This window comes from Haliotis rubra, unplaced genomic scaffold (assembly GCF_003918875.1).
Source record: "Haliotis rubra isolate DU_JTF1 unplaced genomic scaffold, ASM391887v1 Scf475, whole genome shotgun sequence".
NCBI lineage: Eukaryota > Metazoa > Mollusca > Gastropoda > Lepetellida > Haliotidae > Haliotis > Haliotis rubra.
This window is the reverse complement of record NW_025767163.1, coordinates 803,083-822,080: the sequence shown is the minus strand read 5'-3', so window position 1 is coordinate 822,080 and position 18,998 is coordinate 803,083. Positions and strand designations below refer to the sequence as shown.

The 18,998-nt window shown below is 39.7% G+C and overlaps 1 protein-coding gene across 1 annotated transcript; it reads left to right on the top strand.

Annotated features, from left to right (window-relative positions):
• Window positions 1–6,181: 6,181 nt before the first annotated feature.
• On the top strand, window positions 6,182–18,582 carry LOC124290807. The gene is made up of 5 exons (XM_046727633.1): window positions 6,182–6,522; window positions 13,368–13,655; window positions 14,989–15,135; window positions 16,278–16,498; window positions 18,349–18,582. Exons 1-5 carry the CDS (start codon window positions 6,456–6,458, stop codon window positions 18,514–18,516), a joined length of 891 nt encoding a protein of 296 aa, XP_046583589.1. The 5' UTR covers window positions 6,182–6,455; the 3' UTR covers window positions 18,517–18,582.
• Window positions 18,583–18,998: the final 416 nt, after the last annotated feature.

The following is an 18,998-nucleotide window of genomic DNA, read 5'->3' as shown; positions in this document are numbered from 1 at the left end:
ATCGTACGTGTGTGTAAATGTTATTGGTTCAGTAAATGTTGTAAATATTTGATTGAATTACGTCAATACTCCTTTAGTGTTATGAGATTTAAAATTTCAATCTCTTCGAAACTAAATATCTGTAGAACTAGATCATGAACAGGAAAACCAATATATCAAAACAGAAACTTCAAGCTCAGAAAATTGCAACAAACAAGTATGCGATATTCTGTAATGTCTTATGTACTCCAACAAACTGTGCTCCCAGTAATCACACACAATCAATATGTGTGCTAATTTAGGACTTAATAATTGAATTGCTCTTCTGCCTGAGGAAAATTAGGATCAAGTAGCACGTTGACACACCTGCGTGGATACCGGCTACATGGTAAGTCGATTATGTTAGTGAGCATCGGCAAGTCCAGTTTATGTCAGTGTGTGTTGGTAAGTCATGGGTATGACAGTGGCAGTTAATGATTAAGTCCTGTTAAGTCAGTGAACCCTACACAAGTGCATTTCACTACTGAGAGTCCTTAGCAAGTTGTGTTTATGTCACCGAGCCAATCCTATGTATGTCAGTGAGTCTTGGCAAGTCCTGGGTATGACAGTGAGCAGTCTTGGCAAGATCAGTTTTCGTCAATGACTCTTGGTAAGGCATGTGCATGTCAGTAAATCTTGGCAAGTCGTCTTTATGTCAGTGAGTCTTGGCTATTGACTGGTCATCCATAATAATGTGAATGAGTCTTAGGAAGTCTTGATTATGTAAGTGTGTCTTAGCAAATTATACCTGTGAGTCCACTCAAATCCTGTTTATGACAGCCGGTCAATGCCTCTCAGGGAGAGTTAGTTATGCTTATGTCAGTGAACCTTCAAACGTCCTTTTAATGGCAATAGCAAGATGTGTCTATCTCAACAAGTCTTGGAAAGTCCTGTTAATGCCAGTGCGTTTTGGCAAGTCTTGCTGATTTACGCAAACCTTGGCAGGTCCAAATGCTCTCAGTGACTCAGGTCTGTGCACATAAATTAGTCATTTGATGATTGTGTCAGTGAGTCTTGTCAAGCCCTGAGGAATCAGTAAGATATGGTAAGTTCTGTATATTCAGTGTGCCATGACAAGTAATTTCGGTTTATGTCTTTCTGTGTTAGCAACAACAGATAGCAAAATATTATCTTTTTGAAAGTACCAACTTAGTTAATAATGCAATGTATCGGAAATCGATACATCGAAATAACACTAAACATGAGTCTTCGTCAGGGACATGATGCTTTATCGCTGTGGAACATTCACGTCGACCGTTTACAACCTTATACATAATTGAAGAAGCGGATCAAACTGCAAAGAGTGTTTTCTAAGTATATCTAAAACATGGTTCTTTCTGTCACATGGAGCAATAATCTGGTCAGTGTTATCTATATCAACTTGGACATGAGTTGCTTCAGCAACTACGAGCAAATTATGAGTGGAAATGCGTTCTTAGACCATGTTGAGACGAGCTCGCGGACAGAAAACACTGTCTAATGCGTTGCGATCGATGAATTGGATTTTGTTTCGAGAGACTTGCCAATTAGACATAGGTGCTAGTGGAGCCTGATTCTCTGATTCTGACATTGGACATTGGACCTGTTCCTGTATTGATTACCTATGTCACCAGGGAGCCACACACCGGCTCAAATGTTTGTGTTTGCTCTGTACAGACACAGAACATATTTTTCCCCATTTAACCTCTTTAGACAGGATCCTTTCAATCTAGACATATAAAATTTGTTAATGCAGTAAGACTGCTTAGCGTTCATTTATCATGGGCGATACCGTTCCATAAACAACTGTACACGACGTGAAGCCTATTTCCCATGTCTCCAACCTTGATATGGGCCCACCGAATGATAGTTTTGTGGTGTACATGTTTGCAGTGTGCATACCCGCTTTGCCAAAATTGTGTATTCTGGTTTGTAAATTTGAGCTATCCGATCAAACATTGGAATTTGCAAACTTCTGTGTCACTTACTTTGTTCAAAATTGAAATAAAATGTTTTATATTTCTTTACTGGGCTTATGGCGCTGGCTTCCTTCGTCACCAATACAGCTTTTTGAACACCAGAACATCATTACATTCTCTGTGAACATGTCAGCCGTGTAATTTCATTTAAATACTTCCAGTTTGACACACCAAGCAAACACATTATATTTATAGTGCTCTGAAATACATCACCACCGTTGATTTGATTTGCTATATGGAACAAGGCGCCTTTGGAAGCCATACGAACGGATATAATTTAATAAAGACCCTTCGAAACGTATCCAAAAATACTTTATCCTTCAAAGCATCTCGCTGCCATCAAAGTGACAGATTCTTCAATAAAACAAATGCTTTTGTGAAATAAGAATTGCATTTAATTGCTACATACATGCGTTTAACTTCGTAAATAGAATAATTTTCAAAGAAGAGTAGTTCTATAATGATCATATACAAATGATTTTGCCTTCCAAGGTTAGGGAAACATATTGAAAGCTCACAATGGATGTCACATAGCATACACAGTATAAAGCCACCATGCAAAGATTAGAATGCATTTAGTTTGGTGCCCAGAAGCAAATTAGTTATTTTAGCTGAGAATGGGATATGTGCAGACTGATAGGGTTAAGATGTACGGGAATGAGGGAAGAAAGACTGAAGATGAAGAATATATGTTCTGCCGTTTGTGAATAATAATAATCTTTATTTGCACTGAAAAGGCCACAGGCCTATAGTACATTAAGTTATGTTACATTTGAGAGGAATTTAGATCGGGTAATCAAAGCATAGTAAATGAACATTGAAATATTTTGTAGAAGAACTGGTTTTTTACTACTATTTTATCACATTTGAATGGACATAGTAATATCTTTTAATATATTTGGTTGGCAACCAGTCATAAAATGGACATATTAGGAGGAAATGTAATTCAATTTCTATTTCGTTTAAATTACAAAGTGTACATTATCTATGTTCTCTTTTTACATTCATATATCTGCCTCTTTCAAACAACGAATCATGAGAAGAACATCTGAATCGTGCCAGTGCTATTCTAAACTTTTTAACATTAACACAGGATAGATATGACTCAAGTACTATGGCATTTTTAAACAATGAATAATACATGCCGTTTGTGAATATATAACATCAACACCAGAAATGAACCATTAAATCCTCCGAATCAGATTCCATTGTGCACAATAGGATGTCATGGTAAGGTCATATTCTGAACAATATGTGATAAAGATTTTGTATTTCTTCTGTCATTCGCAGGAGGAGGGTAGGAATTTACCATCCGTACAAGGTTCTACCATGCGATTGTATGCACATATATGTATTGGCACGTCAGAGATATGGGTTCGATTTCCAATTGGTAGGAAGTGTAACACCTTGGCGCTTCTCTGGGTGCATGTTTGCTAAACGCGCCACAAAACCAAACTCACGCATTGTTTAAGTACGCTGAACATGCCTAAAAAGTATGCCCGGGATTTTCATTTAAAAACGACAGTGTCAGCTGTTGGTTTTGAATGTTAAATTGCACATTAGATTTATTTAATTAAGTTGTTTATAACGTATGTGTTTGGGATTACACGTTTTTGGTAAAAGAGATTCTAGTGTTTTTTTAGCTTTTTGAGTTCCATCTGGTATTTGAACCCACACTCTCAGAGTGACGCACCTAATCGCCAGTACACAAAATCAATGATTACCCCACTCAGCCATCGCAGTTTCTGACCACAGGTGGTCAAGATCATGTTTTTGGTATATTGTAAAACCGTGATTGTAATCCTTTGTTTATACTAGCACCTACTGCTGTATGTGTTCACACTTTTATCCAGTCGTTTACATGTCCGTCCACAACATCATCCCGTTGTATATATTTTCGCGCTATGATTCACTGATGAATCACAGGTGTCCTTCTTAGCACAATGTGTGTTTTCAACAACCACTGGTTCATATGTTCACATAATTGTCCCCTGGTTTGTTCGTATAGACCATCATCCACTTGTTTGCTGGTTCACAATCCTAACCACTGGATACTTGCCAAGACCTCATTGTACATTTAACCCCTTTTTCTTCCAACCTTTCCACGATCTTTTTCAAATTTTCGCTCTCTCTTTCTGGCCTATGGACACGTACTATATATTTTCTAAAATGGCTGAGACGCAAATCTACTCACTGACTCAGGAAGTCAGAGGGCCCCAAAATCATTTATAATGAGCTATACAAAATTCATTTGTTCTGAGTATTACTGTCAGGTCACCGTGGCCGCCGTCGATTTCAAAGACCGCTGTTACCACTGGAACATTGCCTGGTAGATCACAATGACATGGTAATATGAAACGAATCATCAATTTTTAAAGAAAGAAAGGCATTTTCTTGTGATAGATCGATGAAAGCTCACACGGTATGTTTTGTCAGTTTGGTTTTATAAAAGGATAAGATTGAAATGTGTAAAAGTGTTTTTTTCCTAATCTTCCTGTCAGAAGCATCCGTTTCAATTCAGATAACGCATGCAACAGTCTGAACAATTGGACTTGTTTTAGGAACGAAAACGACAGATATTAATGATTGGGTTCGTTGCTGCCTCGTAATTTCAGGACAACGTGTAAACTTAATATGGTATTAAAGAACGAGAAAACTTGTGTCTTGTGTTCTGTAGAGCTCTGTCTTTGGCTTCACCATTCACTTCGAGAAGTAAATTCAGACATCATGCACTAGTTTTAAAGTGAAAAACGTTTACAAATCATTGTATGTTCGATAAGCTGGTGACATGTTACACCCAAAAAGAGCTTCATGAAGTCGGGTTTGTTCAGAGCGTTTGTAACCAAACGAAGTTAAAGTGAATATAAGACACTAGTTCCGCGTTAGAAAAGTGACATTAACCGTACAAAATGAATTTGTTTTCAGAGAACTGGTGACAAGGTACAATTAACGGAACCTGCTTGAAGTCGCCTCTTCCAGACATCAGCTCCAAGGCGTCTTCAACCCATTTTTTTCATTGGAAGCATTTACAAGCTGAGTCAATAACGGAATCACAGACCGGAGCTAGAAGAGTAATAATGTAATTTCCAGATCACTACCTTACACACAAACGTGCTCTCCAAGGAACGACTGACGCAATGAATATAATGACACACGCTGATCATTAGCCAATGTCCTGGGAAACACTGTGCAAATGTGCACCAATTCAGGTGTGGCAAGTGACATATTAAAAGCTGGAGAAAAGCTTACAAGATACACTGCCTGTCCGGAAAGTGAGGAACAATGCTTCTGTGACGTGTACATAAGCTAGAAAGGAGAACGAGAACTTTAATGATTAATGATCAGCATGATAAAGGTTGCCTAAAGAGGTCATGTATTGATTCCCCGAAGCATGATGCACAAACAATTTGTTTGGTTATTTTGACCACGGTAATTCCACTCCGGAATGGATGTCACCAAATCTATGTTCTTGATTCGATGGCGGATCAAATCTCCTGACTAATATCGTATTGCACTGGTTTTCGGGATGGAAAAAAACGAAATGTTGTTTCTTCACGAATGGTGTCTGGTACATGCTGTGCAAAATCGACAAGAACGATTTTAGCGTGGGGCAGAATGTGAAATAGTGAATTGTTAATGGTTATTTTCCCAGTGTGCGACAGCAACGCAGCTACTTTAGAACCATAAACATTTCCTGATTCTGAGGTAATGAGGGATGTTGACAAAGTTCGTTTTGATGAATAGGACAAGTTCACGGTGTCACTTCTCGTATAAGGATTGAATCATACAGCTGGAACGTCAGGGCTTTGTCTCAAGAGATTACAAGGGTTTGATGATATTTCATTTGAAATCCTTTCACCAGAAGCTGATACAACGTCTAATATTTGGATACTACCTCGACAATGGCCACATGTACACCGGCGTCATATCCTACAGCTCATCCACAGTGTATGGTTTGAAAACTCGATGAGTAAAACTGAACCACCAATAACATATATTACTTCTCGGAGTCAGAGGTTTGAATACAACATCGGTGCTGAACAAATGTAAACCACTATAAACATCAATTCAGAGTGTGGGGTTTTACGACAACACCTTTGATGAAATATTGCCAAAGATGTTACCGCTCTCAGCGTCTACTAGCACCATTGGAGATCAAAGAAATTCATTTCAAATATACTGTTCATAGCGTGAGGTTTGGGAAACACACAAGCCAATGATGAAAATTAAACCATCATTGCAATAACTTTTCAGTTCATAGTGTGAGGACACAATCGTTGATGGTATGTGATCCGGCAATCATATCACTATATGATCATAGTTTGTTTGTTTTTTTGACATAGCACATTGGTAATAAGAAGTGAAGCGACATCAGCCCCTGTGACAAGGTATGTTTTCCAACTGGCGATATAGCGTGAACGATAGTTGTGTTAATCACTCCACGACTCAACTAACGTCAGCACGGTTGTTACAAGTGCAATGAAGTTTCTACACAGCTGCCTTCTTCTCTCCGTCCATCTCCACTTTGTCCTGCCTCTTCTTACGTGTAAGTAGTGTTTCGATAGTCACTGGTATTCCGTAGTTTGTTCCTAACTCTGACTCATCCCGGAGTTAACACAAGACAGACTTTAATATGGTTGGGTTTGTTGTTAAACGCCGCACTCAGCAATATTCCAGCTATTTGAGCGGTCTATAAATAAGCGTGTTTGGGCCAGACAATCTAGTGATCAACATCATCAGCATCGATCTACGCAATTGGGATACGATGTTTTGTGTCAGCCAGGTCAGCGAGCATGAGCACCCAGTCTCTTTAGTCGCCTCTTACTACAAGCATGGGTTCTGAAGACCAGTTCTAAACCGGATCAAAGCAGAAGCTAATTCCATATTAACAGCTCTTAAATATATTAATAAACACCGTAAATATAAACAATACATAATATTTTCCGATTCTCTTTCGTGTCTTCGGACTATTAAAAACCTTTCTTGTAAACATCCACTTTTATAAGAAATTATTTTATTGTATAATGAGCTTGCTACTGGCCAATGCGACATCGTCTTTTGTTGGTTACCCAGCCACGTTGGCATTTCTTGGAACACAATGGTCGATCTTGCTGCCAAGGCAGCACTGAACAAATCTGTGACGCCACTTCTCTGATTACAAAGCTGCTGTTAGATCTTATATCCGTGATCTGATGCCAAAGAAGTGGGACACCCAAGTGGGTATTAATAAATTACATGAAATAAAAGTCTATATTGGTTACACCTACTTGAGTTGTCAGTCCAGATTTGAAGAGGTCATCATGCGACGGTGTCGTTTTGGCCACACCAGATATCTACATGAATACCTATTGAAAGGTGAATATCCTCCGTTCTGCATCCTTTGTGATGAGAGAATCACGGTCAAGCATGTATTGCTTGACTGTGTTGAATATTCCATCACAAGGGATAGCTATTCTAAATCACGAACTATGAAGGATCGTTTTAATAATATCAGTTCTCATTTAGTTATTGCATTTTTAAAAGAATTAGATTTGTTAAATGATTTGTATAGGTAAGTTTTTTTATGATTGGAAGTTTGAATTAATAACTCAGATTGGTAGTGGCTGTATCCTCGAGGGGGTTAAAGTACTGTAAAATTATTGTCCTCCTGAGAGGGTACGTAAGTCCGAAAACATTCCCAGTAAATTAAAACTCCACTTTTTTAATCGTAGAATAATTGTTATTTTACTATACGGCTTGATTGCTAAGAGCTGAATGGATGATGTAAATCCAGCTAGGGCCCATGCAGGAAGCAACTGTACTGTAAGTCCCCATGGTCCCTAGTATGGTGATCTACCTTCAGTTGTTAGCAAAATATAGCCTGTTTTTGCATTGTATTGTCATCTATAGTTAAACTGTTTTAGATCTAATTACTAGTTTTAAATTCGAATTTGTTATAATCTAGTTATTTTACTGTCCTTCGTTGACAGGTTTTTTACAATTTATCATTAATTACTATGTATAAAATTAATTGTTCTCGTCACGATATGGCTGAAATATTGCCGATGTGACGATACATTTTAACTCACTCACTCACTCTAAACCGGATCGTCACGGGTATGTTTGATATCAAGGCTAACCTAACGGAAATATACTGACTCACATATTCAAGTGTTCAGCCGAGAAAAGGTGGTTAAATACCATCATAACTTGGCAAACAAAAAGTTCATGAGCAAAAAACGGCGATCCTTTTGAAATCGGGATATAAAATAACTTGACCACCATACAAGATATGCAAAATATTGAAACTAGTAATTAATCACGTCAATACACAAAATATCCTTCATTGTCTTCCCCTCCATATCTGATTGACCTTTTCCCAAGAATACCTTTTCACCTGATTTTCTGAATGTGATCTTGAAGTAATTCTAATATTGCGGGCAACATTATCAGGCATTTACCTTTGAAAACCCCCAGTAATTCTATAAACTTGAGCATAACTCAAGTTACAGGGATCACACATTGTCAATTTGACATGCACTTAAGATACAGTTCTACTGCAGTCTTTAACATAATAAAGCGTAATTACTAGTGACAGTGATGACAATGTCAATTGCGAATATTACAAGAAGGATTAATTTTAATCTGCAAGAAAAATAACTAATTTATGTGCGACACACAAACATGGGCCCATGTGCTACCAGGGCAACGGGTCGTCGTGCCAGAAATCGTATGTTGTAGGTTCGAATCCCAGTTTAGATCATTACAGCAGCACTCTATGCTCCTTGGTTTCACCAAATTAAAGTGGTCGACGGACAGGACCAACCGCACCAGACCTGCTGTCCTTCCATATCAAGATGACACGTCCTAATATAACTGATATGATGCTCAAAATGCAAATCAGCGTAAAACAAAACGTAGTCAGCCAATCTTCTTGAAGCCCCGCTGTCAGGTCAATAGGAGCCTACTAGAGGCGCGCGTAATGGTCATCTTATCTGGTTAGATTTAGGTTCTAGACAATGCAATTTTCTGATCATAATGCTTCGGGCGCATTTATCCTATTGCAACGCTACATTGCCTCGCCATTATAACATTCCGGATGTCCATTTCAACAAAGCTGACAGCCAGTTAGTTTAATCGATCCTTAACGCTAGATATCAGATGTATGTCCGTGGGCTTGTTTGTCCTATTTCACAGACAGTCAGTTGAGTCCCCAATTCCCAGAAGTGTTTGTTCAGCAATTGCGCTCATGGAGGTACGAGAACTATCGGTAAAGAATCATACATTAAGTGAGACGTGGTCGTACAGATACTTCTCACATAAATAGGTTGTTCTTGTGGCAAGGTTTGCAGTGTTGAATATGTCTTACTGTTTATTAGATTTACAATGTCAACTATTGATCATGGTTTGTAAAAACATGCGCAATGCATTGATACCTTTATGCATTCTGGACTTGAAGAGCGCAACCTGCTTACAAATTTCTACCACTCCCACCCACATCCCCTTGAAATTGATCTGCACATTTAAAACATCAGATGGCTTGTAACGTAGTGGTATATAAAGATGAACGTATTGCAACAATATAACAACTACTTACTAACTATATAATTATATTCGAGAGCATGAATATGGTCAACAAAATTAATTTCTCTGCCAAACGCTGTATCCATGTTTGAACAGCTTCACCTCAATCGATGATAGGAGGGATGGAAAAACCATTATTGATTTGGGCTTTTGTTACAGTTTTAGTATGTCCCCAACACCATGTAAAAAGCTGTTGTGTGTATTGCATACATGGGGGATCCAAATACATGGTACTGGTGTTGTCTGCGAATGTTGTCTCAAGAATGCATGAAATTGTGTGTGTCTTGCAGGGAACACGTTCAGTGATATGTAAAAAAACTGAAGGTCCAATGCAGTGCAGTCCTGTTGTTCTGGGACACCTTTCACCTAGAAACCTGTGAGAGTACATATACACATGAGCATTAACCAAGCAGTCCTGTTTATATGTGACAAGCATGAAACCTATACTTGTTAATGTATGTGCTTTGAAAACCAGCGGCCCATTCCGCGTATTTATATGGTAATTGTCACGTTTTACTCTGATTAGTACAAAGCCAAAACTTACATTGAAATTTGGCAACAATTTACTGATCTGAGAGGAATACACTAGACGTGCATATCAACGCTGCCGAAGGTATGGTCACCATGGCGACGCGACCAATCTGATTGTCACACAGTTCTCAAATAATGAATGTTATGATTGTGTGAAACACTTCTGGCGACCCCTTGCATGGATAGTATATGTCAGTCTCCTCCTCGACCATGCTTTGAATTCTCAGCGTCGGAATCCTCTGAAATTTCTTATAGAGTGCCGCTGTCAATCCCTGCAGATATTGAATAGGAGGGTCTCTATCTTGCACCTGATGTTCAAGATGTTCAATCGGGTTCATATCGGGGCTCCTTGCAGTCCATGGTAACGTTCCGAGAAAGGTGAGATCTACCGTTGCCATCCATGAAAATCGGACGACTGGCTAAGGGGTGGGCATGACAATGTGGCAGGTACGGCGGTACCCAGTATTGCCTGTTCGTAACGTTGACCATAAAGTGTACCAGATACTGTAATGAGATCGATCATACGAAAAAAACCCAAACCATCACTGAACCACTACTAAATAGTTCAGCTCTGTGGATCATTTCCTGGTGATGTGGCTATTTACGACGTCTCCGTACTCGACTACGACTGCCAGTAACGTGTGAAAGATAGGCCAACGAACCCTCCGCCATGTCGTCTGCACCACATACAGATGTCCCTGACTGCGCCTATCTGTGAGGAAGGGACGTCTGATCGGACGACGTTCTCTCAGGCCAGCAGCCCCAGCCTCCTACTGATGGCACTGGTGGAGAGATGGACGTCCCCTCTCAGTGGCCAGTGCAGTTTCACATGGGATTGCGTCTTGCCAAACAGCGAAAGGACGCAGTCATCACGGTTATTGTGATTCCTCGGTCTTCCATGTCTTGGACGATCTTATACTTCACCGGTAGCCACGTGCTTCGTGATAAGTCGACTGATATCAGTGTGGTTAAAGTTAAAATTAATACCGACGTCCCTACATCATGATTGTCAATAACGTGAATATCTGAAAGTCTTTTTATGCTAGTTCTGTCAAGCTTTAAATCAGTTCAGAAAACTGTAATGCTCATCCTGCAACTATGCGGTGAGCTTGCCACCAATAGCTTTTGAGATTTTGCACGTGTTTGACATGCATGTGCATTTCATGACAGGGTATTATCACCTGTTTGGACAAAAATGTTAAAATTGCCCTTGCGGTCAGATGGTGCGTAATTAATGCTCATGCGTATGTATGCACACGTGTTGTTAACCATTTCGTTTGCTGCTCATAGAGCAAAGGTACTTATCTATAAGCCCTTCAAAGGTATAATGAACTCAAGTATCGATCCATGCTCAACACTCAAACCACAGTGTGCCACAATACAGTGAGCCTCACTTCACAACTTTGAACATCAAACAGTGTAAACAGCTCACTGCTTGTTTAATCCCATACAGAGTTTGCGTGAATCTAGATCTGTCTGAGCAAATACAAAGAATATTGACATACTGGGTCTTTGCAAACTGCAGGTTTCATTATATGGTTAATATGAAGCACATATGCACAGTCACTGCATCGACCGCAGCAGAACTATACGGCTCCATCAGACATTACGATATTGAGTTTGTGTGTTACTGTCCTCATGGGGAAGATATGTCCATTCTCATAAACTTAATGGCTTGTTGGTGCAACCATGTAATTCAACCATCGAGTAGTGTCGATGGGACTCTGGCCATCAGTTGATTAGCAATCGAGATTGAGAATCATATTGTGCAGTATTCACATGCTTAAACTTTAGCTGCGTTCATGCTCAATATTTAGGTTGCGGATGTCCCTAGATAAATCGATGGGGTTGCAAAGTTATTTGAAGGTTCGAATTAACACTTTTATAACGGTACGGTCACATTACGGTTTGGTGTTGGTGGATGTCTCTCTCTCTCTCTCTCTCTCTCTCTCTCTCTCTCTCTCTCTCTCTCTCTCTCTCTCTCTCTCTCTCTCTCTCTCTTCTCTATCATAAAGTACAACACAATACCAAGTCTCTCTCTGTGCGTGTGCCTGTGCGTGGGCGTGAGCACCGCTGAAACACAGATTTGGGTGTACATTTAGGTGATACTAACTTGACAAATTTGGAATTCAAACCATGGTTATAGAATAATGGCACAACGCGTTAGGCGTTTATCCCGGTAACGAAACTCGTGAAGATCCGGATTAGATTTGGTCTTCAGCAACCAATATTTGTCGTACGCGCTGACTAAAGGTATCGGGTGGTCACATCGCATCCCAATTGCATAGATAGATGCGCATGCTGTTGATAACTGGATTGTCTTTTCCAGACTTTTAATGTCTCTGTGCGTGATGCAAACGTCATGGAATAGTACTCGCCTTGCATTGCCCAAACACAAGGATTGGTGGGTTACTATGATGACCCGTCACATTTGACATGGAACTATTTGCGTATTTCTTCATGACGTAGTGAGAGCATTTATTGCAGTCTAGTTATAAAATGTTAAGTTGTTTTCTTTGATTGTTTTCACATAATTCATATTGTACATCCAAAGAGTCCTGGATCATATATTCTTTAATGAAGGGAAATGATGTGTTCACATTAAATATTTGCCAGTCCTCAGGAAGTAAGACGAAAGTTACAAATGAGTGTCGATCTTTGCTTGTATAACATTAATATACTCATGCCAATAATGGTTGTCACCACCCCCTCCCCACCCCAACCACACCCACACCCCACCCCACCCTCTCCAATAAAAAACATTGAAGGGGGTGACAACCATTATTGGCATGAGTATATTATCTTTGAATTGAAAAGTTGTAATGATTCATAAAGGATACTGTAACAAACGGGTGCAGGTTCCAGGTCAGGTCAAGCATCCTATCTTTATTCTTGGAATAATTGCAAAACGTTTTTGTTATGAATTGTGTAACCAAATGGCGTCATATCACCGCGTTGAATGTGATTCACGAGCATGAACATGGAAAGTAATTCTGCGTATTGCTGCGAAAACAAACTGCTAACAGTTCTTTTTTTCAGATGATTTAATTGTTTTCTCTCGAAGACGGCCATAAACTGCATTCCCGATGTATCGGGTCTGGCGTTTTAGTGATAACAGAATACACATAAAAGCACAGGTCAATCGGGAGTGACTACACTTTTATAACACATGGACTGCCAGACAGTATGAGCTAATTGACTCAAGCTGCTTTCAGTGACCATTTGCTGGGGCCTAGACATATTTTTGTTGCATTAACAGATGGAACGTTGAGCACGTCCCGGCTATCTCTATTTCAGACTACATGACAGAATGGTGCTCTATGAGTGTGCTAGATATGATGGACCGTCCAATCTCAGCAGGGAGGCTGCGTCTCACGTACGAGAATGAACGATACCGGAAGGACATGGCTTGCACGATGTCCATCCGGACACCTGCTGACCATCACTTGATGGTCAGGTTTCTTGACATGGAGATCGAAGGGTTCATGTCGGAGGGCTGTGAGTCTGATTATTTGATCCTCTATGATGGTCCGGATGACAAGAGCCCTTCTATGGATAATCACAAATATGTTGAGCAATATACAAGTGAGTCTGAAGTTCCTTGTTTTACTTTCATTTTTACTTTTTCTTGTAATTCCAGCTTTATCACCCCGGTTGAGTCCAGAATAGGTTTTCACATGTTGTTGCAATGAACCATTTCCGTTTGTGACACTTCTTTAAATTCATTCCACATTCCATTGCAGTATGAATATTTCAATTACTGTATTTTCAATTTTCAGTTTTCCTAGAAAGAAACCCATCATTTTTATATATTATTTCGCATTCTGCTGGCCGTTAATTCTAATCATCATCCCTGTTAAGGATTGCACGATCACGAATTGTGACATCATTCATTGTTTGACAATGTTCAGTATGACGACATATGTTTCTCAATTCCTGGTGTCACCCTGCCGTGATATTGCTGGAATATTGCTAAAAGCGGCGTAAAACCAAACTCACTAACATATATTTTTCACAGTTACTGTAGTACATGTAGGAGACATCACTTCGTCGAATTCTCCGCGATTAATAGACAGTATCAGCTAAATAACAGATTCATGTCCATTATCAGATAAAAAAAAGTTTTGATCAATCGCCCACTTTGATATGGTTTAGAATTTAACTTAATAATGAATCTTACCAACAACAGAAAACAAATGACAGGTGAAACAAATTCAATCAGCGAAATCGTTTTAGTCAGGGTTACGACATTCAAGGCACCAATAAACTTTTTAAAAGGATATTTTGGCACGACATCTGGATGCCATAAATTTGACCCATCAGTATGTCGGGAGTAATACTCTGTTTTGACATACTCCACCGTACAATGGACTTTGGAATTGATTTGTGTCGCTGTTATTTATCTTCCAATAAAAACAATGACGCAATGAGTGTTCACAATATTATTGTTCGTAGCAACCATGCTACATATCGTTCAATATCACGACTGACTGCAGGGCACAAGTGTCCATAATCATTGCACTTACATAGTCCTATCAGATTTCTCAACATGATGTTTTATAACTGTAAAAAGGAAATTTATCAGGATTGGGAAGGGATAGAATGACACGTGACATTATTCATCATAAAGCTAAGACAGAATAATCCGACAAATTTACTTAAAACCACCATTATTATACCTAATCCTGATTAACTCAAGATGTTATTTCAGCGTTATATCTTATAAGAAAACCAATGCTAGAGGCCCCTTCAGAACAGGACGTGACATTTTGCGACAACGTTTATGGACAAGGTGCTTTGTAACTAAATGACTGCAATATGTGCGGAAGAGCAGCGTGTGCGTGCGTGCGTGCGTGTGTGTGTACATGTTTCTTTTCCAAACGTTGTAACTTTTGGAGAATTCTCTTGTTTGTTTCAGAAACTCCTATAACAAACAAATTATGTGGGTCTCTCACTCCTCGTGCAACGTTTGTCACCACCGGCGATGTCGTCACGTTTGTGTTCCACAGCGACTTAACAATTGAATACAGAGGATTTGACCTCATTTTTACTGCATTCCATACTGGTGAGATTTTTAGTTGGTGCCATTGAAAGTATATTTTTAGTGATAAAGATAAAATGACGTTGCCTGGCAGTGAATGATCCTCTTGTCCTGTCTGCGAATCCTTCCAATCACGATCATTCGAAAAACAATTCGATATCCAAGGTTATGTCCCTTCAGCGTGTAAGGATCCGCTTTTCGTGTGTTGGAGTCCTTCTGATTACCACCGTTCACAATATAATCCTCTAAGTAGTATTGCAAACATTTTTGTGGAAGGATTCAATGATCATGGTTCGAATCTCTGATTATCCCTAATTGTTTTCCTTGGTTTGTCTGTACCATGTACAGATAGCAAACGCCCGGAACCTGCATGACTAATGGATGTCCCTCACGTCAGGTGTACTCGCCATTTTATGACTAAAATTCTGCTCAAAACGACGTCAAGTCGAAATAGCTCAGTCGCAACAATATTTACTAACAATGTTCGCCATCCACTAGAAAACTACCTGTTTCAAACCTGAATTTTGTAACCTTGTGCATTGTCAGATTATTTAAATTTTGAACTGCACTCACCTCGGTCGAATGTACATCGTCATATGAGCGAAATATTCTTAAACGTTAAACCCCATTTTACCTCACCTCAACCCCGGTCTGGCTGTTGCAGCGACAAATCTGGAGTTTTTCTGACAGGGACATTGAGCACAAATTCTTTGGTTTTCTGTCATCACTGGAAAACGTCCCCATCTTATTTTATCTTTTTCGTCTTGTGAGCTGTTGTTTGTCTTGGAACATAGGACATGATTATCATCATAATAATTATAACTACTAATAGTAGTCTGATGAAGCAGGTAAGGAGCGTGTGTCCGGAGAGAGGGACACGACAATGGGTCTATGCCCAGGAACCTGTATCTCCATGCTCGTATGTTTCGTAGTTGCGATACAATAATATACATTACAATTGGTCTTCTGCGGCGACTTACAGGAGTTGGTTGATGCATGTTATCAAGTCCCGAGCAGTGTTGCGTTCTCTGGTCCACAGCCGAGTATTTTACATGCCTTCATCTTGAAGCTTCGGTATCGTTAAGCTGGACAATAAACAACAAACATGTAAAGAATTCACGTTTCAATGTTTATTTTATAAAGTTAGTTTGTTACTACTCTTTTAGGCAAATGTGACACGACCGAGTTCAGATGTGACAACAAACGTTGCATCAACACCAGCCTCCACTGTGACGACTTCAACAACTCTGGCGACTACAGCGACTGGTGCGGCCCCAGCACCATCCTCATGGTCCTCATCATCGTCATCTGTGTCACAGTCTTCATCCTCCTCGTCTCGTCAGTCATCAGATGTGCATGTAAAGAAAAGGTTCGCAAGTTTTCAAAGGTAATGTCTCCTTGTGTATGTTTGCTGTTCAATGCCCCACTCAAATGTATTGACAGACAGTAATTGAGCAATACTTACAAACAAACCAGTCACTGATATCATGCGCAACGTTCCATGCAATCGCGATACACGCAAGGTACTGAGTCTTACCATCCGGGGCGGTGAGGTAGCCTAATAGGTAAAGCGTTCGCCCGTCACGCTGAAGACCCAAGATTCACTCACTCACTCCTTAGCATTCAATCTATTTAGTCGCCTCATACGATAATTTTTGGTCGCTTATCTGTGTGTTTGGATGTATCTTTTGAGAAATGGGCACAATATACACAACATGATTGATTACTTAACGTAACATATCAACCATTAAAAGTCCTGATGCTGGTTTAATGTTGTAAATTGCGATCACCATCATAACAGCATAATGTTTAATTGCAGGCACAACATTTCCACAGATACGCAGCAATAACATTGAACATTGAATAATTTATGTCCGTATAAAGGTCATTGGCCCGTGTGCAATAAATGCAACGTGATGTGTGATACATAGACAGCAATATGTGCGCATCGAATCGATTTTTTAATGAAAATATGTAATATTGCGATATCACAGTTTCACTGTTGCTTGGGGTTGCGAAATTAGCCGAGTGAATCTCATTGATTGTAGACTGCAGATTTCAATGTTCTGAGTGGGTGGGGCTCATGTATTGCCCACATGGCGTGAGTGAACTCGTTGTAGCGTGTAGTCTTGGGATAAATTCTTCATTTGTCCTGTACCATCTTGGAATATTTATTTACCATCTTGGAATATTCATTTATCAACTTGGAATATTCATGTACCATCTTGGAATATTCACTTACCAACTTGGAATATGCATTTACCATCTTGGAATATTCATTTACCATCTTGGAATATTCATTTACCATCTTGGAATATTTATTTACCAACTTGGAATATTCATTTACCATCTTGCAATATTCCCACATTACAGGATGGTATAAAACCTTTTATCGCATGTGTACAGCCTTTGCTATCGGAAAGGAATACCCACACCGACGATCCCATTTGAATACTTTACACTTGATGATCTTTTGCAACCAATGCTTGTAATCTGAGAAATTATCAGTGCAATAGACGGGATTCAGTTGGGTATTTGATTTATTGTCCGTTGTTCAGCAATATTCCAGCTATTTGGCGTCCCTCTGTCAATAATCGAGTGGTTGACATTATGAGCACAACTGGGATACGATGGCATGTGTCAACCATGTCAACCAGCCTGACGTATCCCATTAGTCGCCTCTTAGTCAAGCATGGATTGCTGAAGACCAATACTAACCCGGATCTTCACGGGTCGGGTTCCAATGAAATAGAAGCGTACTCAAAGGACTTGCGATTATTTTACAACGCGATAAAACCTCATCGCGTGTCGTATGATGAACCTTTACGTTCAATGAAACGATGTTTTGCATTTTTATATTGCATATGCAAAACAAAGCTGAGACTTTTATTGATACGATCCGTATCACGGCCTAAGCTATTGTAAATTTCTCAATCATTATCCTCAGAGCATTTGACCCTGGCGTATGCACAATGTAGAATTATGCCATACAAAATGTTAAGTTGCCGTCACCACAATAATAAAATATGTCTGGCAATAAAATTAATGTTGGGAAGTTTTAAACCAAGAAAAAGATTGCAACTTGTCGCTTTCGTATGTTAATGTTTGCTTAATGTATGCTTTTGGTTCCAAAACTCAATTTACCGGGTTAAATCAGCAAGGTAACCAGGTCTACATCGAGCATCCTTCCCTCTCATAGTTTTACCTCTCTTTACTTCCATTCCTTTGTTTTTGCAGAGCGGATCATCGGGGGCTGATAATGACCTCATCACGACCAGTACGGGCATGCGCGTGTCTTCCTTCCGGGGTCTCTCAGGACGTAGGTCATCAAGCAGTTCGAACTTGTCTTCAGAGCCTCTTGCACAGCAGGAACCGCTCCTGAATGAAAGTCAAAGTAGTGTTTGACACAGACGGGCTCGTACTTAAACAGGAAGACTCTTCCGCTGCGTTGTGTGAATGTTGTGCAGCGAGTGTCACGTGAAGACCTGTCACTGCCAATCTTGAGAGATTCAGCTATATTTCTTTACCAGGCCCCATTGAATTGGAAATTGACATTTGACACACAAAATGAACCAACATAGATGGTACTCCATTTGGGTGTACCTTAATGGCGTTCAGAATTGCCATGGTGTGTGAAATACACGCAAACATGTGCGGCCTATATTATTTACATTCGGAACTGACTGTACAGCTGGTTAGGAGATGCACATTATCTCACTCATTCAGAGAATTCCTAGGCATTCACTTTGATTGACTGATTAAAGGGTTTACTTGGGGCAACAAGATGGACAAGGTGTCAAAATTCTCACGGAGAGAAATTTCGTGAATGGTGAAGAATGAACTAAAATGAGATTCCACCCTACACTTCAAACGAGATCGATGCCCTT